At 61.7% G+C, this 23,576-nt stretch overlaps 1 protein-coding gene across 1 annotated transcript; it reads right to left on the reverse strand.

The window, feature by feature from the left end:
• PCSK7 (proprotein convertase subtilisin/kexin type 7) lies at positions 1–23,512 on the reverse strand. The gene is made up of 16 exons (XM_059720033.1): positions 23,420–23,512; positions 21,757–22,266; positions 21,076–21,210; positions 20,400–20,565; positions 18,985–19,075; positions 18,234–18,288; positions 17,971–18,109; positions 15,452–15,552; positions 10,053–10,220; positions 8,883–8,990; positions 7,606–7,708; positions 4,328–4,484; positions 3,682–3,776; positions 3,206–3,299; positions 2,458–2,575; positions 1–1,771 (listed from the first exon to the last, which is right to left on the reverse strand). Exons 2-16 carry the CDS (start codon positions 22,252–22,254, stop codon positions 1,361–1,363), a joined length of 2,439 nt encoding a protein of 812 aa, XP_059576016.1. The 5' UTR covers positions 22,255–22,266; positions 23,420–23,512; the 3' UTR covers positions 1–1,360.
• Positions 23,513–23,576: the final 64 nt, after the last annotated feature.

The raw sequence follows: 23,576 nt of genomic DNA on the forward strand, positions 1-23,576 counted from the left end.
CAGTTTTTAGAAGAGTTTATTTTGGAAAGCGGCACAGAAAGAGCTTCGCTGTTAAAAAAATCAAACCCCAACTCTTAGAAAAGAAACCCAGTCTGTGCCGTGACGGTCGCTGAGACCCTGCCTGTGCCCGCTGCCCACCAGCCACCACTGCTCCTGGGAGAAGGGGACAGCGCGGCACAAGGGCAGCAGGGTGGGTCATGGCTGGAGCCACACGGCCACAACGCCCTCCCCGGCTGAGCCAAGCCTGTCGGCCCGTCTGCTCAGACAGGGGTGGCCGGTGTGTGCGAGAGGAGGGGGGAGAGACAAGGGAACACGGGCAGCTGCTGCGGTTGCAAAAGGGGCAAGCGCTATTTCTTGCCTCTGACTTTGGTCCAACGGGGGCACGCGAGCCAACTGGGAACCCATCTGGGGGGAACCCACAGAGCCCCGAGAATGCTGCTGCCAGCGGGCAGATCCCAGGCACCCTGGCAGGAGCTGGGGTGGCTGCAGAGGGAGGGGGAGCAGGGCGCCAGCCTGCCGGTCCCGGGCACTTGGCTTCGCTTTGGCTACCAGAGCCAGGCAAGCCACTACAACTCTGCCAGGGGCTCCCTCCTGATACCAGGTGCACCCGAGAGCCAGCCAGGGCCCCCACGTCCCCCCAGGAGAATTGCTGCCGTTCCCAGGTCTGCCCACCCAGCACTTCTTCCAACAGAAGCATCAGTCTCACAGTCACAGGGCTGGGAGAAAGCACCCCCGGGACTTCGCTCACAGTCACTGGGAGCCCTTCAGCGGCAGCTGGGGGCCAAGCAGGGGCTGGGCAAGGGCCTTCCCTGCCCTCACAGTGGGGCTGGCAGGCCAGGGCCAAGCCACCCGTGCAGCAAAAAACAAACGGAGCAGAACAAAGCAAACGGCTTAACAGTGTGCAGAGACAGACAAACAGGTGGACAGACAGCAACACCTGTGCCACGCACAGCCAGACTGCACCGCAGTGGGGAGCTCAGCTCCAGGGCCCAGCATTCCTCTCTAGGAGAGCATCCTACCTGTAGCCAGGCTCCTGCCGGCCGCCCGGGGGGTGGGCCAGGGCTGCGCTGAGCACGGACAGGGAGCCCTGAGTGTCGCTGCCTGGCAGACTCCTCAGTAAATGGTTTAAGGCTTGTTTAGCTTGTGCAAGGAGAGAGCAAGGCTCCTGCGCTGGGGAACGTGGGGCCCTCACGGCCTCTCCTTTGCTTCGCATCTCCATGCTGCGCTAGCCCCTGAGCCGCACCAGCGCCCGCCTCCCTGCGGTAAGCGGCAGTGGGCTGCGGCTGAGCTGGGTCGGTAACAGCCCTGTGCCTGGTGCCCAGGCGAGGGTGCAGCCAGCGCCTCAGGTCCTCAGCCCCAACTAGCAAGTCTGCTGCTCCCTGTTAGCCAAGAGGAGCTCAGAGGCCATGTCCCGGCCAGAGTATCCTGGACCCGCACGAGCCCCCTCATGAAAGCCTGTGGTTCTTTCACTGGTGGAGAACTTGGGGGCCAGCGGGCTCCAGCCAGCCTCATCCCCCTGTGTCCCCAGGCTGGGCATGGGGGGGTCAGCCTCCACCTCGACCTCCTCCATGTCCTTCTCTGTGTACAGCAGGACAGACTCCATCTCCAGCCCGTCTTCCAGGCTCCGGTGCTTCCCGCCCCGGTGGTACCACCTGCAGGCGGAGGAGCTATGGCACGTCAGGTCAAAGGTCACTTGGTGCCGGGTCAGGTACACCTCCAGCATGTAGTAGACGGTCCAGAACACAGCGAAGCAGCCCAGCAGCATGAGCGTCTGCAATGGGGGCGGAGAAAGCCTCGTGAGACCCCCAAGCAGAACAGCCAGATCCCAGACCCCTGTGTCCTGCCACCCCGACCCCTGTCATGCCAGCAGGTCACAGCCGAGCCTGCTGCAGTGGTGGCTTCCCCAAAGGGAGACACAGCCCGAAGAGGGGGTCCTCAGCCCTTCTTGGCACCCCCTTTTCCAATGACTTGTGTCTGCTACACAGGGTGCGATGGGGTGGCACCACCAGGAGGAACTGGGCCTGTGCTGGGCCTTAGGAGAACCGGTCTTGCTTCCCAGGGACCCTGGCTTGTCCAAACCATGGCTGGCCTGGAGGCGGGAGGTTGAGGAGAAGCCTCATGTTCCCTGCTGATCCCCACAGAGCATCGCCTTCAGCCCCTGCCCAGGAGAGTGGGGCAGCGGGGACATGAACCGGGGAGGGGGGAGAATTCCCAGGAGAACACTGAGGAGCACCGGGGAAGGTCTGGGAGCCTCTTGCCCCAATCTCCTCTCCCCTGGGGCAGCAGCCGGGTCAGGCACTGATCCCTCTGATCACTGATGTGTGGGGATGGAGCTGGTGACCCCAGGGGAAGCTGCACTCCCCTGTGCTCAGCCCCGGCCATGCAGCCCCAATCACTGCTTCCAGCCAGGCTGGGGACATGGCGCCCACCCGTCCCACCTCACCCGCCCTGCACTACCTTGAGGGTGTTGGTGGTGATGGTGTACGGCTCCTGCTCCGGGATGTCCAGTCCCGGGGGGCACGGCAGGGAGAAGCCGTTGTTCAAGTACTGCCCGCTCATGGCTTCCTCCAGCAGCCTGAAGGCAGGAGACACCTGCAGTCAGGGACAGGGGCACCACTGCCTCCCCTCCCTGTGGGAAAGGCCCCGTGCATGCTCGCCTCTGGGGCAGGGGCCGGGTCACCCTCCCTCCCAGGGCCAGACACACCTGGCTGCTACCAGCCCCCTGCAAAGTCTATGGCAGGCCCCTGCAGGGCTCCATGCCCCATCCTGACCCTGCCTGCCAAGCCAGTTCCCCCAGGCAGTTTCCCAGGCCAGGATCTACCGTTCCCAGGGTTCAGCCTCTGCTCGCCCTTCAGATGGGATGAACCCCGGTCTCCCCTCACCAAGGGCTGGTGCTACATCCCTGGGATGCTGGGACAACCTGCCAGCCGTGCCAAGCTGCAGGCTGTGCAGATACCCCACAGGGGCACTGAGCACTCCTGAGCAACTTGGTTAATGGCCCGTGCAGTCCTGGGGCTAGTGAGAGCAGTTTGGCTCAGGGGTGGCCACAGCTCCACTGGCCTGGGGTGAGCTCCATGCGGCGCCTTTGCCCACAGCCCCAACACCCGCATGAACCACCCCCTCCACCAGCAGCCACTGAGGAAGCAAGGCATCCAGGACACAGGTGGGTGATGGGGACAGGGCTCCCGTGAGGCCAGCAGCCTACCTCTGCCGCTGCTTCATTTCATCTGGGGTCCAGGAAGAGCCATATAGCGTCAGCTGCCACTGCTTCAGCATCCCTGCCGGCAGGGTCTTGTCCCCTGGGGAAGCAAGGTCCCGTGGTCAGGCTGAATGCTGCCAGCTGGGCCCAGGCACTGCCTGGTGCTGCTGTTTCCCAGCCAAAGCAGAGGGCTCCTGATGGCCCAAGAGGTAGCAGGGAGCCTGCACCCAGAGCAGGCCATGGGAGGACATGCATGTGGGCACTCCTCTGCTTGGAAAGCCTGCGACTGGCTTGGGGATGGGCTCCTTGCTTTCCCTGCAATACTGCGGGCAGCGGAGAGCAGGGGTCATGCACCCCCTCAGCCTCCCCCCACCCCCCCCATGAGCCCAGGGCAATGCCGGGAGGTGTCCACATCCAATATCAGAGCACAAGGCTGGAGAAACCCTGCTTGGACCCTTCTGGTCTTGAAGGAAAGGACTCACCAGTGTCCCTGATGACAAGCCTGTAGGTGCCCTGCGCCTCCTCTCCCCAGCAGCGCACTGTGGAGAAGGTCCAGTCAGCGAAGCCACTGGGGTCCCTGCAAGAGGAAAGACACAAATATGAAACCACTACTGGTGACTGGGGTGTGACAGGCCCAGCTGCCCTGGTGCAGGGACTGGACACCCCTGGACAATTACACAGGGCCTGGTGTGAGCCAGGGGAGACTGTGGGGCCAGAGGGAGACCCCCAGGCTGTGTCTGCAGGGCAGCAACAGGGCGAGCTGCCACCAAGCCAGCGCTGCTCACGCACACAAAGCAGCTCGCGGAGGCCAGCCCTGCTCCCTGGGGGCTGGGTTACAAGGAGCTCAGAGGTGGCCTGTGGCAAGGGTTACACTGGACACTGGCTGGGAACAGGGAGAGATGCATGACTGCGAACCTCACCCTCATTGCCCCAGTGCGGTGCAGGAGCCTGCTCCGCACCTGGACCCATCTCTGGCAGATCTGCGGGCTTTGCCAGGTTCTGAACTGAGCTCCCCAGGGCCAGCAGAGCAGGAGATACATGGGAGTCCCCACAGCCCAAGGAAACATGCCCCCACCCCTCCATGGGTGTGCCACTCCCATCAGCCAACCCAATGCCTGCCGCGCTTACGAGTCCATGCTCCGCGTGGTCCCAATCAGCGACATGATGCCGCTGGGACAGAAGAGCCTGATCTCCAGGTTGCCACGGCGAGGATGAGTGATGGTGACCGTCACCGCCACATGCTCCAGTGTCCTCATGCCCGACAGCTCCAGGTCAGCCAGGGTGACTGGGGAAGAGGGAAGAGGGGGCTGGCTGGGGCGTTCCCAGATGCCCAGCAGGGTGGGCAGCTTGCCGGCACTGGTGAGGCCTTCCTGCTCCTTCTCTTCCTTCCCTCCACCCTGGGCCACGAACAGAGCTTCCACCCAGCGCAGCCACCCATCGGTCAGCCCTGGGGCCTGGACGGCCTTCTCAGGCTCTGGCCAGCCCCAGGGGAAGCATAGATTTCATAGACATTAGGGCTGGAAGGGGCCTCGGAAGATCGAGTCCAGCCCCCTGCTCGAAGGGCAGGAAGGTGTTCAAGAGTAAACTGGATGCTTATCCAAGCAGCTCCAAGTGTGCTGTGCCCCCAGCTCTGATGCGCAGTGACTTCATAGGAAGCTCACGCATGCCTTGCTTTTCCCACATGCACTGAGGAGCTTGGGCACCCCAGGTGCAGGAGGTGGAGCGCAGGACGTGCCGCCTGTCCCTGCAGGAAGCTGGTCCCACAGACCAGGTTTGTCTCCAGAGTAAAATCCCTTATGCCCCCAGTGTTGCACAACAGCATCACAGGAATGAGTCGGATGCTTCCTGCTGGTGGCTGTGAGGGGCAGTGAAGTCAGGAGGGCAATGGGGATGGGGTGAAGGGGCTTGGAACATGGGGCCACCACTCCAGAGGGGGCTGGCAGCAGGTGGCACGAGGGTTAGTGAACGATAGACGCCCCCCAGACACCTGGCAGCACCGCAGGCCGGGGCAATGGACCTGCCCTCTGAGACGTTAGCACGTATGCGGGGGCCATGAGAAGCTTTCCCGCACTGTCCTGTGTGCCCTCCCTGCAGCCCTGGCTGTGGCGGCCCCTCCTTGCACGCCTCCCTGTCTGGATTAGATCCGGATTCGATGCCGTGCACGCGGTATGGGCAGTTGACAGCAGATTCCTGACTCAGAGCCTGCGAATGCCAGAGCGGGCAGGGGGCTGCCAGGAGATTCAGGGACACAAGCAACCTTTGATCTTTGGCCACCAGGAGCTAATCCTGGGCCCCATGCTGGCCGGGGGCCCCACGCACAGGGCTGACCTCAGCCCTCCCAGCCTCACTGCGCCCCAAGAGCTAGGCCTTGTTTCCCCTTCCAGGCTGCGAGCAACTGGCCTAGGGAGCTAGCTGCCAAGCTGAGTCCTGACTCCCAGCCCTCACTCCAGCTGCCAGCCCATGTAGTGATGGAGCCGCCACCTCCGCAGCTGGCGAGTCCGATGTCAGGAGCTGGTGCAGCAGCTCGGTGAAGCTAGTCCTTTGGCTGCCCCCACAACCCCGACCAGGGAGCAGGGGGCAGCTACTGCTTGTCTCCAAGCTACGGGAATGAGCAGGGCCTCAACAGCTCCTGCGGGCTGCTCTCACTAATGGTGCTCATTAGTCATGAAGCCATGCGGCCACTTGCGTCTCACAACCCCCCGCTGCAGCTCCAGACACCCTTGGTGCCTAAGAGCAAAGGGTCGGCTCTGAGATCCCTGCAGTACCTGGGCCACCGGCAGCCTCTTGCATTCCTTCGGCCCTGCTCCCAGAGCGCTGGCTTTTCCCAGCTGCCTGTTTGTGATGCTGCTCCCAGCCGCACAATTCCTTTTAGGGCAAATGCGTGCAGAGCTGGCCGGGCTGTTCCTCCCCTCGCCGTGAACTTGGAGCTCTGAGCGAGACATGAACAAGCTCGACTCCACTGACAAACCCGGCCCCGGTGCTGTGCAGGCCTTGGGGCACCGCCCCTGGGGCTGTAACGCTGAGCTCCTTACTCAACTGCTGCCACCCAGGAGAGACCCTCGGACCAGCTTCTCCAGCCCTGCCCCTTGCTGGTCCAGGCAGCATGAGGCTATGCAACCCAAGGTTGGCACCACGGGCCTGGAGACGGCAGAGCCCTGGGCTCAGCCCTGGGTCGGGGGGCAATCCCTCAGCCTGCTTGTGCCGCCCCACATAGGTACTGTGGGCTAAACGCAGGAGGCCCAGGGTCAATCGGGGGTCCTGAGGCCTCAGAGGCAGCTTTCCATGGACTTCCACCAGGGCTAGCAATGGGGGTCATCTTGCAGGGGCAGGGAGCAGCAGTGCTGGTGCCCACGTGGTGCAGTGATGCAGGCAGTGAGGGCAACTCCCCTGGGACAAAGGCAGCTTGTTCTGAAGGGCACAGGGCAACGGAGCCCCACCAGCCCCGGGCTGGCCTGCACCATGCCAGCTCCTCTTCCTTGCCAGGCTCCCCCCAGTAGCGGCTCGGAGAGACGCCTTGTTTGTGCGGACAGGACGGCCAAGTCAGGAGCTGTAGCATTACCTAACATGGTCAAAGCCGCCGAGCGAGCTGGACTGGCTATGGCCCAGCGCCCTACGGCTGGGAGCACTCACTCCCCTCTCTGGTTTCCCAAAGACATCCGTTCATTAGCCTTATCGTGTGCCGGGAGAGGGAGCAGATCAACAAGCGGAACGGTCCCTCTGGAGGCAGCAGTAACCCAGGGGAAGAGGGAAGGATCAGGACACTTAACTCCCTCATTCCCAGACTGAAACACTCCTGGGCCTGCCCTGAGCCAGCCTGGCTAGCTGCCCTGTGCTGCCTGTAGCTCCGGCAGTGCCGCCCCTGCCTAGCTCACCTGCCGTTGCTATCCCTCCTTGTCCTGGCCTGTCTCCAGCATGGCCCCTGCTCCTGTCCCTGGTGTGTCTGGAGCTGCCGCACATGATCCCCCTCCAGTGGAGCCTGCAACCAATGCCCCTGTCTCAAAGCCAAGCAGCAGCCTCCTCCAAAGGCAGCACAAGTCTGGTCTGCTCTGCTTTAACCGTGCAGGCTCTGCGGTAGCCAGAGATCCCCTCTTCCCTGGGACTCCCGGCCACCCCCTGCTCTCTTGGCCTATGGGACGGGAGGAAGAGGCCCCTCACCTGCAGACCACACAGGACCTCTTTGAAGGCCCTGCTCGGGACACCAGTGATGTGGCTGCAGTCAGCTGTGCTCCCCACTTCCCTCTTCCTGGCTCTGCCCCTCCCAAGCTCCTTGCAGACTGGTGCCCAGCAGGCAGGGTGGGGAGGGACTCGGAGGCTCCAGGGCAGGTGCCCCATGAGTCTGGAGGCCCTGCGTCTCAGAGCCACCATGCCCACAGAAAGGGCTGCACAGAGAGCCGGGCAACACTCACCGTTCCAGGAGACCTCGAGCCTCTGTGGGAGGATGGGGATGGCCTTGCCCTCCCTGAGCATGGGGCTGACGTACGACGCTAAGTACGGGACGGACTCCCAGATCTGTGAAAGGAAGCGGGGGCATGTGTGGGTTCCACCCTGGGTTGTGCTCGCTCCGGCCCTTCAGCCTCAGGCATGAGCCTCTGAGCCTGGGTCTTGCTCAGACCAGCCTTATCACTGATGCCCCCATTGCAGGCCTCCGTGTCCTTGCTGTTAAGCATTTTGCAGCAGCAGCCTATTGATGTGGGGACTTATATGTGGGGCCTGGGAGTGAGGTGTCACACCCTGGGATGCTGAGAAAAGCCCCGAGTGTGAGGCTAGAGCAGCAGAGGCCAGGTGAAGGGAAGTGGTACCAACCCGCCTGGCAGAGGCGGCCAGAGCTTGTCCCAGAGCAGAGGGAATGCTGCGGGGGGTGGGGAGGAAGCTGAAGGGACTGGACTCAGGCCTCACAGTGAATCAGTGGCAGAGCTGGGCACAGGACCTAGAAGTTAGGACTCCCCACTGCTGCTCCAAGCTCCACAGCCCCACCGTGGCTCTCCCAGCCCCACTGCTGCCTGCAGAGACCACTGCATCCCCCTGCTCAGGCACTCGGTGCTGCCTGCCATGGGAGGAGGGGCAGGCGCTGCCGCCTCCGCATGCTGCTGCCACGCCTCCCAGGGCCATGAATCAAACCTGTCGGGTCCCATAAACAAGGCTCCGGCCATGGCTATATATAGTGCTCTGAGGATGCAGGTTAGCCAGCTCTGCTGTAGGGCTCATTACCTCATCCCCCAAGCAGCCTCCTTGCGGGGGCCGCCCACCCGGGTGCAAAGGCCTTGGCTACCCTAGAAGGTGACCCCCGACCCCGGAGCCCGTGGGAGAGGAGCTCTGGCAAGGTCTGGCAAAGCAGGGGCTGCAGGGCAGGGTGTATGGAGCTAGCTGAACTCCCTGCCATGGCTGCACTGTTGTCACTGCGTGCTTGGCACTGCCAGGCTGCAGGCCCCCGGGGACCTGAGGTCAGGCTGGGGCTTCCCTTCTCAGGCTCTAAAGCCGGGATGGAGGAAGCGACTCTGCTGGTGGAAGTCAGAAGCAGGGCGCAGCCAGCCCGTGCTCTGGGCCATGCTGCGGGGGGTAGTCGGGCACGGGAGCCCTGCCTTTCTGGGTCTGCCCTGAAGGAGCAGCCAGGGCCCCCCCCAGCACTGTCTCTCTGGGAGGCCATATGGAGCAGCCCTGCGGGGGGGCCGGAGCTGTGAATTACCTTGGCAGCATTGACCAGCCTCCAGGCGTTGAGCAAGCCGAAGCCGTGCTGGTGGCTGTGACTGAAGCCAGCCTGGTTGGTGTCCCAGACGGCATGATGATCTTCGTACTGCAAGACAACCGAGGGGCCATGTCACCCTGGAGAGGCTGACCTGGTGTGGGGAGGCACACGTCTCTCCCATGCATGGCCAAGTCAGGTAGCTGCCTGACTGCGCACAGGGACAGGGTGTTGGGATGTACCCTCCCCGCCACCTCTTCCCAGCTCCCTGCAGTGGGCTCGCACAGATACCAGCCAGCCTGGCCCAGCAAAACCCCCCAGCTGAGCTGCAGATGGGTGGAGGGTGAGTAACATGAATGTGGCCCAGTCAAGATTCCCCACAACTGTGTCCAAGGAGAACAAACCGCACCCAGGGCAGTGCTGCCTCTGTTCTGAAACACCCCAACTGGTGCCCAGTGCCCTCAGTTCCCGCAGCCCGCAGGGAGGCAAGAGGCCTTATTTGAAAGGAAGAACTAAAGCCTCTGAAACCCGCAGGCAGAACAGGTCTGGTTCCCGTTACTGGTCAGGCCTGGCACTTGGGAAGTGGCTGCTTCCAACTGTGGAAAAAATTGCTGCCTGTCAAAGCAAGTTTTATCTTGCCGCATAACATAAACCGGGGGATGCACACACATGCGCGCACACAGGCACTCCCATGTACAAAGAAACCCTGTCCGTGTGCCACATCCCAGTGCCTCGTTCAGCACCTGCTGCTTCCTCCTGCAGCCCAGGCCACACTGGAGGCAGCAGGGGCTGCCCCGGATCAGGGGATGTAAGGACTGTGTTCAGTGGGAGCTCTGCCCCCTCTGCTTCAGGCCCCGGGTAGTAGTAAGCAGCCAAGGGCTTCCTGGGCCTTCCTGCTTTCCCATGGCAAAGTCACCCTGCATGCTGTCCTGGCCTGTGCTGCCCCAGCTCGCAGCCTAGCGGTGCTCTGGCTGTGGCAGACCCAAAGCTGCCTTGGACAAACATCCCGCCAGTCATCCTGGCAGAGCAGACTGCTGCCTGCCTCCTGCACATTCCCGGCGGGACCCAGGGCAGGTCAGGAACATGGAGAAGTGGAGGGGGCAGAACAGCCACCCCGAGCTCCCCACAGCCAGAGCCAGGGAAGAAGCCTTCCTTGCAGGGCTGTCTGCTCACCTTTGTGGCTGTGAAGACAATGATGTGCTGGACATCCCGCCAGGTGAGGCAGGGTCGCACCTGGAGCATCAAGGCGATCATGCCGGCTGCCAGTGGGGCAGCAGCCGATGTGCCTGTGTGGCCCTCTGTGCAGCCCGTGCCCTTCTTCAAGTCCCAGTCTGTTGTCACCTTTGAAAAGAAAAGAGACATTGCCTGTCAGATGCCTCAGTCTTCACAGTGCCCCGGAGGGCTGGGCTGCTATAGCTGTTCTGATGGAAGGGGAACTGAGGCATGGAGAAGCTAAGGAACCTGGCCAAGGCCATGTGGGAAGTCTGTGGCAGAGCGGAGACTGGAACCAGTCACACTAGGTGCTGCACAGTTACAAAACAAAGCACTAAAAGCAGCCCCAGGCCTCCCCATGCTGGCACATGCTGCCTACCCTAGGCAGGGAGGTATGGCTGAGGAGCAGCTCATCCCATTGCATGCCACCAAGCCTGCCGGCATTGCTGGGAGCACGTCCCCCAGCCTCCCAGCTCAGGTTTGGTGCCTTCCCTGGACCCCAAGAAGGCTGAAGCTGATGGGGCAGCAGACGCGCAGGGCCACGGGTTTGGAAGCTCCATGCAGGGACATCAGGGTAGGACTCATAGCAGGAAGCCCCAGCTGGACTCCAGGGATCCCCTGGGGGAATGAGCCCTTCCACGGCCCCCAGCACTGCAGCACGGTTCTCCCTTCCTTCCCTACCCCAGGAAAAGCATCCAGGGACATTTTGGGGCCTGGCAACAGCAGCCTCCCCTCCCAACAGCAGGGCCAAGAGCACATCTGTCTCCAGAAAGCACCTATCAGCCACTGTCAGCTTGTCCCCAGAGGCGGGGGGAGAGCAGCAGAGCTGGGAACAGCACCCAGCATCCCAGCTCCAGTCTTTGGGCCTTAACTCCCCATCCCCAGCACAGGGCCAGGCTTCCCAGGGCTTTGTGAGGTAGAGCAGTGAACCCTCCACACAGGAGCAGGGGTTTTGGCCACAGGCCAGCAGGACCGTCCTCTGCACCAAACCATAACCATGGCTGTGCCCTCAGGGCCCAGAAGAAGTCAGACGGGCTCAGAGCATGTGGCACATGTCTGCAGAGGACAGATGCCAGGCAGACACTCACCCGGCGCACTGCATTTAGGGAGAGCACAGCCCTGCCCTGCCCCTTACAGCAGCAAAGCCAAGCACCTCACAGCCAACGTATGGTACAGTGCGCCAGGCCCAGGACGCAGAGGCTTCCCTGCTCACCTGGCTGCCTCTTGCCCCGCACTGAGCACCGTGGGGCCCTCCAGCATGGGCAGCTGGACTCTGGGGCAAGGGCTGCATGCAGGAACAGAGCAGCAGCTGATGGCCTGGCAGGGGGATGGTGTGCTCCTCCAGCAGCCCCCCACCCCCTCCAAGTGCAGAAAGCGACGGCCCCTGTCACCAGGGAACTCCACATGGCCGAGCTCAATGGGGGCAAGCGCTCTTGCTGACGCTGGCAGGACCGCTCACGCTTGTAGCCAGACAGGCCTAAGCGCCGTCGCAATCGGCCCCTTCCACGGGGGCTGGGGAGGAGCTGCCGTGCACTTGACACGACTACGCCTGCACTCAAGCGCCAAGTTTTCTCAGATGCCTTTCGTGAGTGCTCTGCTAACAGGGACCAAGACAGCCACAGTCAGTCATTTCTGTCAAGAGGGGAAGTACACGGCAGCTGCCAGCCAGGAGAGCAATAAACCAGTCGTAGCGTGGGAGATAATCAAGCTATCAGGCCACATTGTGCTTTTAGACCCCCCAAGGTAATTCTGAATGAGTGCCATGGCAGGCCAGAGATTTACTCTGGCTTCAAAGCAGTGTAACTAGGTCAAGTTTGGCCTTAGTGTCTGCTTAGACGAAATGCAACAGGGGAGCCTTAGGGAAGCCATCAGAAAAGTCTCGTGAAAGGGCATGATTCTGCCCTTCTTCCTACCAGGAAACAGCTTTAATTGAAACCCAGTTCAAGCCCACTGCAAACTGGCATGCACATTCATCTCTCTGCTCACAGCGGGCTCTCCCCTGCCAAGAACCAGAGCCTCTTTGCTGGCTTTTATGTTGTGCTCAAGCCCGTGTTGTCAGCTGTTAACAGCTGCAGCTTGCACTCAGAGGCTGCGCATAATCCCAGAAACCCTGGGCAGCAGCACACATTTTGGTAGGAAATGCGCATCGCGCCAGGGACCGTATTAAATTCTTCCCGTTAAGGAAACCGGAGAACATTTATAGCCTGAACAAGAGTAGAGATGGCTGCTGCAAGCATTAACTCCGTCTTGACTGAGGGATAATTAAAAGGCATTTGCAAAGCAGGAGGATGCACTCCCGGTACAGGGATGCGTCTGGCCCGGCTGAGATGCCAGCTGCCTGCACTGCTGAGTGGGATATTGCAAAGGGTGAAGGGGTCTGTCATGCCTGGGCCACGTGAGGCATCTACCTCAGGCCTGTGGGCAGAAGTGCAACACTTGTAGTAGCCTCCTGTGTGCCAGTTCCTGAGGGAGAAAGGGCATTCGAGTCCTCCCCAGAGAGGGTGCAGACCTCAGGCTGGATGGAACCTGAGCAGGCAAAAGAAGAGCTGCCCTCTGTTCCAGGGTGGCAAGTCCAGCCAAGCCCCAAGCTGGGGGAGTCTCCTCTTCCCTTGCACCCATGGGGTGCAAACCAGCTGCCTTCGTATAAGTTATTTGCAAAGGAAAACTTAAGCTCTGTTACTGGTTGCATTTCCTTTGCAGGAGTCTTAGTCTAACCTATTCCTTGGATGGGCATCTGGGCTTTCTCAGGGAAGAACCGCAGAACCCAAGAGCAAAGGGCTGGCAGGGCCCTTGGGGTCACCCCATCCAGCTGCCCGCTCCAGGCAGGACCAGATCTTTCTGAAGCCCCCTAGATAAGCATATGTCTACTTTGGCCTGCTCTCATAAACTCCAGGAATGACCCAAACTAGATGATTTCCTGTGCCAGCCCTCAGAATCATCAGGACAAAAACGCACCTTGGGGTCTTGATTTGTGACCACACCAGCTGGGAGGGGCACAAATTTGTGCTCTTAGCCCCATCTCCCCCAGTCCACTCTGGGTGCAGCAGGAAGAGAAGGAAGCCTGAGCCCCAGGGGAAGGGGAAGGGGTCATGGCTCTGTCCATCCTACACGTACTATAGTTCTGAACTGCCCCGGAGTGCTCTCTCCCCTCCCGTCTTCCTGCATGTGGGAAAGCAGCAGCTTGCAAAAACAACCGGCTGTGCCCGCTGAGCACAGCACAGCTGGAGCCAGCGCAGCCCAGGAGCGGTGCCAGCAGTGTCCGCAGCAGCACGTTCCCTTGGAAGCCCGCACTGCCGACCGCCGGCCCCCATGCTGTGCCTGTGAGCGATGTCTGCTCCTGTTCTGCAGTGAGACGACTAGGATCCCAGCCCTGCCCTGGAGAGCGGCTTAACCACGGCCAAATTGTGCATGCTCTCTGCTAATGAGACACTGCATCTCTCTCTCGCTCTGTCTCCAAGAAGCTGCTTCGGACAGAAGACTATGCAGGAGCATGACCTGCTCTGCCTAGCTCTCCCTCACTCCCATGTAGTAGGGGTTTCCCTTCCCAATGCAAACCTAGGTCCATAGTATCATGGAGGAGTCAGAGATAAGCTTCCATGTGCCACTGGCTGTGTTGGGGTGGGGTGGAGTGGGGTGGGGAGGACATGCTGGGACGAGAAGCGGCCTGGTCCAAGCCTGTGACACCAGGCACTGTGCTCAATTCATGTCCCCCTGGACACATGGGAAGAGGGTGGCAGCACAAGAGTGCCTGCCCCCTGCCCCAGGGATTTCTGGGTGGCAGGATCTGACACCCATGCTGGACTCACCTCCCCAGCACAGCGCTGACCCCTGACCCCTGAGGACCCCAGTCCCTGGAAGCAGAGCTTCTGCCTGCTCACGCAGCACAGATGCAGGAGCTGGCTTTCCAGCACACTGAGGTCGTCAGCCAGGATAGCAAGGCTGTGCACAGTGCTGGGGACCTCCTGGGAGCTGGCTGCCAAGATGGGCTACGGGAGGCACAGAACGTTGTGTGCGCCAGGGAGAAGGAGAGCCTGTAGCCACCCAGTCCAGGAGGCAGGCACATCCTCATCTGTGCCCTCTGCTACCAAGTGGGCCCCCCTGAAAAGATCAGTAATGCGCCGGGGGTGAGGAAGGGGGCAGGACAGCTGCTGTTGCAAGTAGTCCAGCTCAGCTCGTCACCAATGCAGACTTTCCCAGCGTCCCTGGGCACAGGTCCCACAGACAGGAGACCAGCACAGCATGTTAGAGCAGAGCCTGGGGACACTCTAAGGGGAAGGACCCTGCCTCTGAGCTGCCCCTTTGGAGCTGGGGGCAGAGGAGGGTCTCGTTGCACCAGCGTCAGTCTCATGGCCCTCCAGAGCCTGGCTCTGCGCCTCTGAGCACTGGGGCAGTGCCATGGGGCACGGGCCTGCGAGGGCACCTGTCCCATGGGTGTGCCAGCCCAAATTGAGGAATGTACCATGTCTGATCCCACCTGGGGAAGTGGCCCCGAGCCAACGAGTCCCAGCTGGGGACTGGGCCTTGCTGTCCCCTGACCCTGGCAGGGTTCAGCTCTGGGACATTTTGTTGACAAGATGTTCTTTGGCAGAAAGGAGAAGTGGATAAAAATATTTCTCAGCCCCGCTGAGAGGCTGAGCTGGACTGCGGGGAGCAGGACATGGTTAGGCAGCTCCGAGCCGGCTGCTGTCTCTGCCCTGCCCCCAGGCAGTGATGGTGCAGAACAGTCCCAGGGTCTGGGCAGGGGGGGCAGGACTTGGCTCCAGCTGCACCAGGCAGTAACTGGGCTGGGGTCATTTGCTCCCCTGGGAAGGCACGAGACTAGTCCAGGGGGTTCTAGGTTAGACGACTGATGCCAGGGACAGCAGGGAGCCAGCAGGGAGGGCGCAGTAGCAAGAACACCAGCTTGGCTCCAGGAGGAAATTCTCTGCTCACCCAGAGACCGAAACAGGTAATGGTTAGGCCCTAAACCCAGCGTGGCCAGGAGCATCTGCTGGGGCAGGGGCAGGGCGAGGGCCCTCAGACTCCAATGCTGAGAGACTCATCCCAAGGAGATGAAGCAGCCCACCGGCTGGGGTGACTTATGGGGGACGCTGGCATTGAGGCAGCCCTGGGATTCCCTGGCTTTGTCTCCAGGAGGCAGCAGCACGAGTGCAGACAATGCTGATGTTCTGGGCAAAACCTGCCAGGAGGGAGAAGGCTCCACAGGAAGTCCCCAGCAGGGAGCCCCTGGTTGCATGGAGGAAGAGCAGGGACCCCAGCAGCACTTTGGGCACCTTCCTTTAGACCAAACCTCTGACAGGGTCTGTGCTGTCCCAGGCCCGGGAGAGCGAGTGGGAAAGGCTGCCCGGCGCGTTACTCACAATGCTCCGCATCAACTTGTCACCGCCGCTGAAGGTGACGGCCAGCATGGAGGCGCACTCCTCGGCGTAGAATGGCATGAAGCCCATCTCGTCCACTGCGCCTGGTGGAGCAGAGGGCATGGGTCAGAGGCGGTCCCTTCCCTCCCAGTGGCATGTTTTGCCCTTCTCGTAGCCACGGCTGGGCTTCCCATGCAGGGGCAGGGGCAGGGGCAGCAAGACCCCACGTATCCAGCAGAGGCCTCACTGCAAAACGGCCCCTATGGGGAAGCTCCACAGGGCCAAACGAATGCTAGGGGCATGAGATGGCCTGGAGTCAGTGTCCCCAAACAGTGATGGTGAGGAGGTGAGCAGAGCAGGGCCTTTTCTGTGCAACCCTCACTTTCAGGGACACATCGGCCAGAGAGGACCAGGGGCCATTCCTGAGCCACTCACCATCACTCTCCTCCTCTTCACCTGGCAGGAAGGAACCTGCTGCAGAAACCTTTTTATCACAGCCTTTGCTCAACACATGGGTCGCTATGATGGGCCTTAGTGAGAGGCAGAACGGGCTCCTGACCAGAGCCCAGGGCCAGGGTTTGGGAGGCCCGACCCACGCTCCTGGTTCTGCATGCACGGGCCTATGATTTCAGGCCCGTCACACTCCCCCTTGGTCTCCGTTTCTCTAGCTATAAACTCCTGGAAAAGAACACCCCCATGAATGCAGAAATTTGTGGATGTTGCTGCCATCCTAAGTGCCATTGTCCATCCACCCTCTCATTCATCCACTGCCTGTGCACACCACACGACATCCTAGTGCCATCTTGATAGGGCACGTGCAAAGGCTGCTGTGCACCCCCTCTGCACTGCAGCTGCCAGCTGGGTGGGGTGCTGTCCCTACTAGGGGTCCCAGGAGCAGCCCCTGACCAAGCCGCATGGTGCCCGTGTCAGAACAGGGCCCTGCAACCCACGGGGCAAGGATTCTGGGACACTGATTGTATTAAGTCTCATCCTAATTGGCAAAATGCCAGCAGATGACACAGAGCAGAGCTGCTGTCACTGGCAGCACTTCTGGCTTCCTGGCCACATTTCCTTAATGACGTGGCTGTCTCAGCCTCCAGCCCCTCACACTCGCTAATCTGCCCCTGCCACCAGGACGTAGGTCAGGTGCCCCGGAGGTATGTGACAGGGCAGGTGCAGGCTCACATGTCCTGCCTGTCTGAGCATTAAGGCTAGCAGGAGCCCTTTGCTCCTGGACCCGCACTCTGCCCATTCTCCTGGGCTGCCTCTTCGTCAATTCATTCTCTCCCAATTTCTTTGCACCCAGGGCAGAGCCAAATCAGGACCTGACAGGGGCAGTTTCAATGCAGCAGAACCAGGGAGGGTGACATGGGGACCAGATTATCAATCCTGTATGCAGCAGAGTCATCTATGGTTTCCATGTGACCTCTCTTCCTTGGGCTCCCCAACCCTCCCACCACTGCACCATGTGGGCACAGCCTGCGTCCTCTGCGTGCCATGCAGGCTCTGGGTCTTCCTGAGCTACCACGTGTGGAGTCTCATGAGGGTGTAAGTCAAGCTACTCCCTCTTGCAGACCATGTTCTGTGGGAGGTCAAGCTCTCACCCAGCTCAGACTGAGCCAACTTAGATGCACAAAGATCGTGGCCTGTCCTAGACGGGGCCTGCAGAGGCTGGGGGCCAGGGTGATTCTCAAACAGCTGCTTGGAGCAGTCAGCATGGTGCTGACTTAGCCAGTGCTCAGTGCTACCCAGGCTGGCTTCTTGTGATGACCCAGGACCTGAGCTCAGGGGAAAATCCCTGCATGAGCCCTCCCAGCCTTCTGGCCCAGAAACTTTTCTGAGAGCAGCAGCTGTTCAGCAGGTTTTACATGAGGCTGCAAGCACTTTCCAGCCCAACAGCTTCAGAGACAGGGGCATAATGAGGATGGACCCAGGGAAGGATGGGAAGGGAGGCAGACCTGGGTGAGTGCTTTCCTGGCTGGCAGTTCTGCTGTGTCACTCTGCTTTCCCCAACAGACTGTCGACCCCCGCAGCTTCTCTGATACACGGTGCAGAACTTCCCCTGATGTGGGCCAAGAGCCACCCACCCACCACCCTGTATCACAGCCCAGCACTGCCAGCTAGGCCATCTCAGGGGCCCTCGGTGGAACAGGACTTCTAAGGTGCTGGCACCTGCTGGAGGTGCGCTTAGCTTGCTGGGCAAGGCACAGACCCCAGGCAGGTGTGATGAGCAACAAAGCTTCCGGCCACCCTTGCTGTGAGCAGTGCCGCCAGGGGAGGGAGCAGGACTGGAAGGGGCCTTGCTTGGTTATCTGGCTCAGAACAAGTGCTGCTCAGCTCGAGTGCCGCCCCCCGCCTCTGCAGAGCCTGTGGAGCAGCCATAGCCACGGCCATCCAGGCTGTATGGGGGACCCTGACCTTAGCTCCCTGGGGTGTCATGCTGGGGAGCACAGCCGCCCCTTCAGGACACCGCCCCCAGGCCCAGGGAGCCAGGTACGCAAGAGGCCCGTAGGTCCGGTTACCAATGGTGACAGTGTAGATGGAGTTGGCGTAGCCGTCATAGTTGCAGTTGTCACTGTGCTGTCCCCCATTGCCGCTGGCCACAACAAAAATGCTCCCAAAGCCTCGGCGACCAGCAATGACTCCATGCTGCAACGCGGCCTGCGGAGGAGGGTGGGGGAGGCGTCACCACTCGCGAGCACGTTCCCAGGAGCCTGATGTGCCCCACTCCAGCCTGTCCCTGCCGGGGAGGGGGTGGGGAGGGGCTGACCCCGTTCCACTCTACCTTTCCTAGCTGATGAGGGCCATCCACAGTCTTGCCATCGTCGTCAGGGCCCCAGCTGTGGAAAAACAACATGAACCCGTCACACTGTGTGAAACCCTGAGCAGGCCCCGAAACCGCGGCCCACAGACTGCCCTTGGGATGCATACCATGGCCACTGCTGCTTGAAGTAGCACAGCAGGGACAGGGCTGCTGGATCCTTCCCCCAGCTCTGCTATATGATCCTGAGAGCTCATGGCCCTCCTCTGCACTCCAACCCCTTCGAGGTGGGGGCAACAACCCCGAGCCATCCTTGCCACGGGAAGGTACAGAACTTTCATTAATGTCTGAAGACCCCTCTGCAAAGGGCACCAGAGACCTGCCAACTCTCCCTGTCACCCTTGGGGTCTCCCTGTCTGTGGCCCCCCTACCACTGCTGTTCTCAAGCCCAGCAGAAGCTATCTGGGGCAGAGCGAGCTGGCCCCATGCTGCCTGCTCGGTGTTAGGAGCGAGTGCACGAAGGGCGGTGCTGTTGATCTTGGTGCCTCGCGGCTGAGCTGCTAATTGGAAACAGAGGAAGCGGGTGGGAGCGGGTCTGGAGGGAAGGCGACAGCAGCCTGGCAATTGCAGACAAACCACAGCCCAGGCGTTGCCAGCGCTCCCCACAGCAGGCTCTGGCTGGCCCCGTGGGCGCAGAGGCCACGCTGCTGTTCCCATCCAGCTTGCTACGCTGTGGCAGCCCCTGCCTCCCCCACAGCCTGAGGCCAGGGCTCACCTGCAGCTATAGATGTCGTTGATCTGATAGTGCTTGTTGAACGCGATGGCCTCCATGCTGTCGGTGAGAGGCCCGTCCAGCACCCGGATGCCTGTGCAGCAAAGGACCATTAGTGTCACAATTAGCAGGAACAAGCCTCCGCAGGTTTGCAGCTGGGGCACGCTCCCCCTCAGCCAGACTGAACTGGCTCTCCGCAGATCAGCACTAGCAGATCAGCACTAGCATATGAGCCACATGGACTCATCCTGGCCTGGCGAACTGAGGACCAGGCTAACGAGTCATATCCCCCCAGCACAGCACGAGGAAGCAGGGAGGAGTAGGTCTGGAAACGGGGTGCTCCTGGTAGCTGCTAGGTCACCGTGCACTATTTTGCTGACCTGCTCTTGGCTTGTGGGCTGGGGCAGTAGTGGGATGGAGAAGTGGGGCAGGGGACTCAGGTGAGACGAAAGATGTCACGTGTGGCCTCCATAGGACTCAAAAAGCCCCGGTGCTTTGTGCAAGAACACAGCTGTGTGTTCAGGCCTCCCGGACACCAGCCAGCTCACACGGTGCTGTTCCCACCCCCTCCTCTGCTTCAGCCAGGCACAACCACCTTGTCTTCTGGGCCCGACTTCTGTACTGTGGCACCATGCACTGTCAAATAGCTGCGGTATTCCTCCCCAGACACAGCTGCATGCAGGCAGCAAGCGAAGGGGTCTCTTTGTGTACAGCCCGCTAAGCATTTTGGGATCTTGTGGGACTGAAGGGGGTCCCTGGGGTTGCGAAATGGGGTGGGGTTATTCTATGGAGAACAGCACCACCTGCTGGACACAGAGACACCTGCACCCTGAGCCGAGGCGGCAGGCTTCAAGCGGGTGCAGCGTGGAGCAGGGAGTCCACGGTTCTGCAGCCGCCGCAGCCGAAGGGCAGAGGCAACTGGAACTGGCTTCCTGATGTAGCCAGGCCCACGTACAAGCCAAGGAGCCTTCGAGACCAAGCGTGAGGCAGTGCCAGGACTGTCCGGGGATGGGAAAGCACCTGGCTTCCCCGGGAGCACGTGGTGCAGTACTGATGCCGCGGACAAACTGTTTTGCACGTGTTTCTGCACCAGGGGCCGTGTTATCTAAGGAATGTTTCAACCAAAGAGGAAGCTTTCGGCTGCATGGCTGGAGTTTGAGGCAGGCAAGAGCTCACGTGGCCTGGGCAGTGTCACATGGCACCAAGGGAGGTGTTTCTCGTGCCATGGGGAACCAGGGACACAGTGGCTTTCAGACCATGGCAGCTGGACTTTTTCCAGGCCCTCCAGGATGGCAGCGACACAGGAGTGACGCCAGCAGAGGCCAGAAAAGCCCCACCCCTCACCCCGAGATAAGGGAAAAATACTCAGTGAGCACAGGAGAGAGGACCGAAAAGCCACTGGCCTCAGATAACATCACCTGCAATGCGGCTGCCGTAGGCCACGCCCACGGCGCAGATGCTGTTGTTGGGGACGGCCGCAATTTCACCGGCACAGCGTGTCCCGTGGTGGTTTCCGTTCTCCTCATCTGGGTGGGGCATGGGGTCGGGGTCATTGGAGTTCAAGTCATAGCTGCCTTCAGGGCTCTGAGAACACACCCACCACCCCTGGTTAGAGGCTTCCTCCGGGGAAAGCAGGACTTAATACTAAGAGCCTCAGGAACTCAGAGGCAAGGTCCACGCGGCCTCGTGCCTGAACACCCGTATTTATCCCTGCAGAAAAGGTGTAGCCAGAGCCAGCGCTGGGCCCCGCTTCATGTCGGGGGGTCCAATTCAAAGATGTTTTGGCATCCAGCAATGCCTCCTCATCCTCCCTCTTGTCCCAGCCAGCTTGCTGAGCTTCCAGCACCACCCGGGCTTTCCAGGCACCGTCCTTTCTGTCCTTGCCAGTTTCCTTTCGTCACCTAATGACGACTAGGCCCATGGCCTCCGCTCATTTGGTTTTTACCGTGAGGGCTGGAGAGTCAAGCAGCCTCCACCTCGGGCACAGAAGCGAAGGGGCCAAGGCTGGCTCCTGCCAAGCTCTGCCCAAAAGCCAAGTCTCATTTCAGGCCTTGCCGGGGCATCGTGCCCTAGACTGGGCAGCTGGGTACTCACGTAATTTGGCTGTATGTCTTTGATAGTGTGCTCCACGCCATCGTCCACTACCACGACTGTCACGCCATGGCCCGTCACGTTCCGCTCCCACACGCCCGTCACATTGATGTCCTTCCCCGGGCTCCGCCTGTTGTTCTGCACACCAAAAAGAAAACGAGAGATGAGGGAAAGTCGGACAGGGCTGGAGGTCCCAAGCAGCAGGGCAGGTCTGGCTGGGGATGGCGCTCCCAGTCCCCAGACAGGTGCCAGGAGTCCTGCCAGCCTCCCACGGCTTCAGCCTGGCTCAGGGCAGGGGAGAAGCTGGCAGCAGGGATGCAGAAAAAAGGGGCCCTGAGCACTGCAGTCCCCAGCACTGGTGGGGAAGGTCAAGGACAAGCACAGGCCTCAGAAATCCCCACTTCCCATCTGCAGCAGAGACTGGGAGCTGCTGGCACTAACCCCCCTCCACGCAGAGCGGGGGGCAGGCCTGCAGCATTTCCTCCACAATGAGCAGCACAAGGCTGGTACCAAGACAGGCAATCCCTTCACCTCCATGAGCTTGTTAGCATCAGGCATGGCACTGCCAAGAGACGGCTTTCCCTTCCCCATTTGCAGGTCATGCCAGGTCCCCCCTGCCAGCTCTGCCAGGCCACCCGTTAGCTGCAGTGAGACCCAGAGGTGCCCGGGGCACAGGGCACTCACCAGATGCCACTGCTCGGGGTACTTGGGGTCATTAAAGTGCAGACTGCGCTTGGAGCGCTTCAGCAGCTTCTGCTCCGAGTGCCACCGCACGCTATCGTGCTGTGCAAACAAAGCCTCCACGGCTCTCCGCACTGCCTCCGGCTTCTGATCCATGCGCCCGGCCGGCTGGTAGGCAAAGAGGTAATGGCCCCGCAGTTCCCCAACACGGCCCACATTCACCAGGCCGGCGGTCCTGGCCAGGTCATCTGCCTGCCGCACCAGCTCCTCCTCGGACAAGGCGGCCCCCTCGGGCACGTTGAGGCTCACTGCCCAGGTGAGCTCGCCAGAGCCTCGGGCCTTCCCCCAGGTCTCAGCTCCAGGTTCGAGTTCTGCACTGTGGGCAAGTCCATTTGGCATCAGCAAGGGCATCGCGGCTGCAGTCAGCCAAAGGCACGTGCGGATACACAGTGTGGCCTCCATCACGCTCCATAGTGGCACCTGCCACCTCCAATGAGGCATCAGACAAACGGGCTGCGGAGAGAGGGAGACAGAGAGCCCTTTACACCCTGGCTGAGAGAAGCAGGGCCCAGGCAAGCCCCCAGCGAGCTCCCGACCACGATGTCCCGCAGCCCACTGCGACGCTCTCCCTGAACACGCTGCCAGGACACAGCTTGCGAGCCCCGCGACTTCTACCCTCCTGGAAGAGGCAGGCCCCTGCTCTTTGTCCAGGCAGCTCCTGCACTGTGGTTTAGCCGGTGCCCTGTACAGCAGCGCTGGCTGTGGGACCTGGCATCTCACTGTTCAGCGTCCCCTTGGGGGCCCGGGAGACGGCTGCCAGCCTGGACACCCTCAGCCCCAAGCTGGCCGCAGCAAACGGCCCCTTGTCCTGTTCCTTGTGGACGCTGCTGACGGGCAGAAGAAAGGGATAATCTGTCTGACTGCTCGACTCTGCTCGGCCGCTGCGTCACAGGGCCCTGCTCCCCCCCTGCGGCCGCGCTGCCAGTGCCCGGTCCCCGGGCCTCCCTCGTGGCCCAAGGTGCCGGGGGAAGGGAGCTCAGAGCGGCAGACACAGCCTCAGGCTGGCGATCAGGGCAAAGCCGCTCCCGCCGTAAGCAGGCGAGGCAGAGAAAGGTCACACGAGCTCAGGGCTCATCTCCTTTCCTCACCGGCCCTTCCTGGTTCCTGCTGCCACCTGGGCGCCGCGTCCTCCCACGGCTGCGCGCAGTTAACTATTAGCCAAGCCAGCCCCGTGGCCTGGGCTTTGGGACGCGCCCGCGACACCTGCAGAGAAAGGGCCCGCGGGGAAGCGGCGGCAGGAAGAGCGCTGCGCCTCGGCACCGCTGCTCGCTGCCCACATCCGCGAGGGCTGGGAGGGGAACTGGTTTAACCGCAGCAGCGGGGCGGCAGGTTTGCAGGCGACTCCTGCGCAGACGCGCCCCCGCGCTCCCCAGGGCAAAGGCCGTCAAGGGCAAAGGCAGCTCGCCCCGCTCGGGCTCCGGCGGGCTCCTGGACTCGGCGCAGGAGGGGCAAGAGCAGGGGAACGCTGCGGGGCGCGGGGGCGGCGCTCAGCACCGGGAAAGCCACGAGGTGCAGGTCCCTCGCCCTCCCCTGGCCCCACGTGCCCTGCCCCCCCGCCCTCCCGCCACGTGGCCAGGGGCCCCCACGTGGCGCGCCCGCTCCTCACCGCGCTCGTGGCCGGGCCGGGCCGCGCGACCCCCCGACCCGCAGCGGCGCGAGGTGCCGCGGAGCCGATGACAGGTGCGTCACGTCCGGCCGCGGCCGGCGGCCAATCCCCGCGCGGGAAGGGGCGGGGTGCGGCGGGTCCGCCGGGCCAGGGGGCG

This window comes from Alligator mississippiensis, chromosome 16 (genome assembly GCF_030867095.1).
Source record: "Alligator mississippiensis isolate rAllMis1 chromosome 16, rAllMis1, whole genome shotgun sequence".
NCBI classification, from domain to species: domain Eukaryota; kingdom Metazoa; phylum Chordata; order Crocodylia; family Alligatoridae; genus Alligator; species Alligator mississippiensis.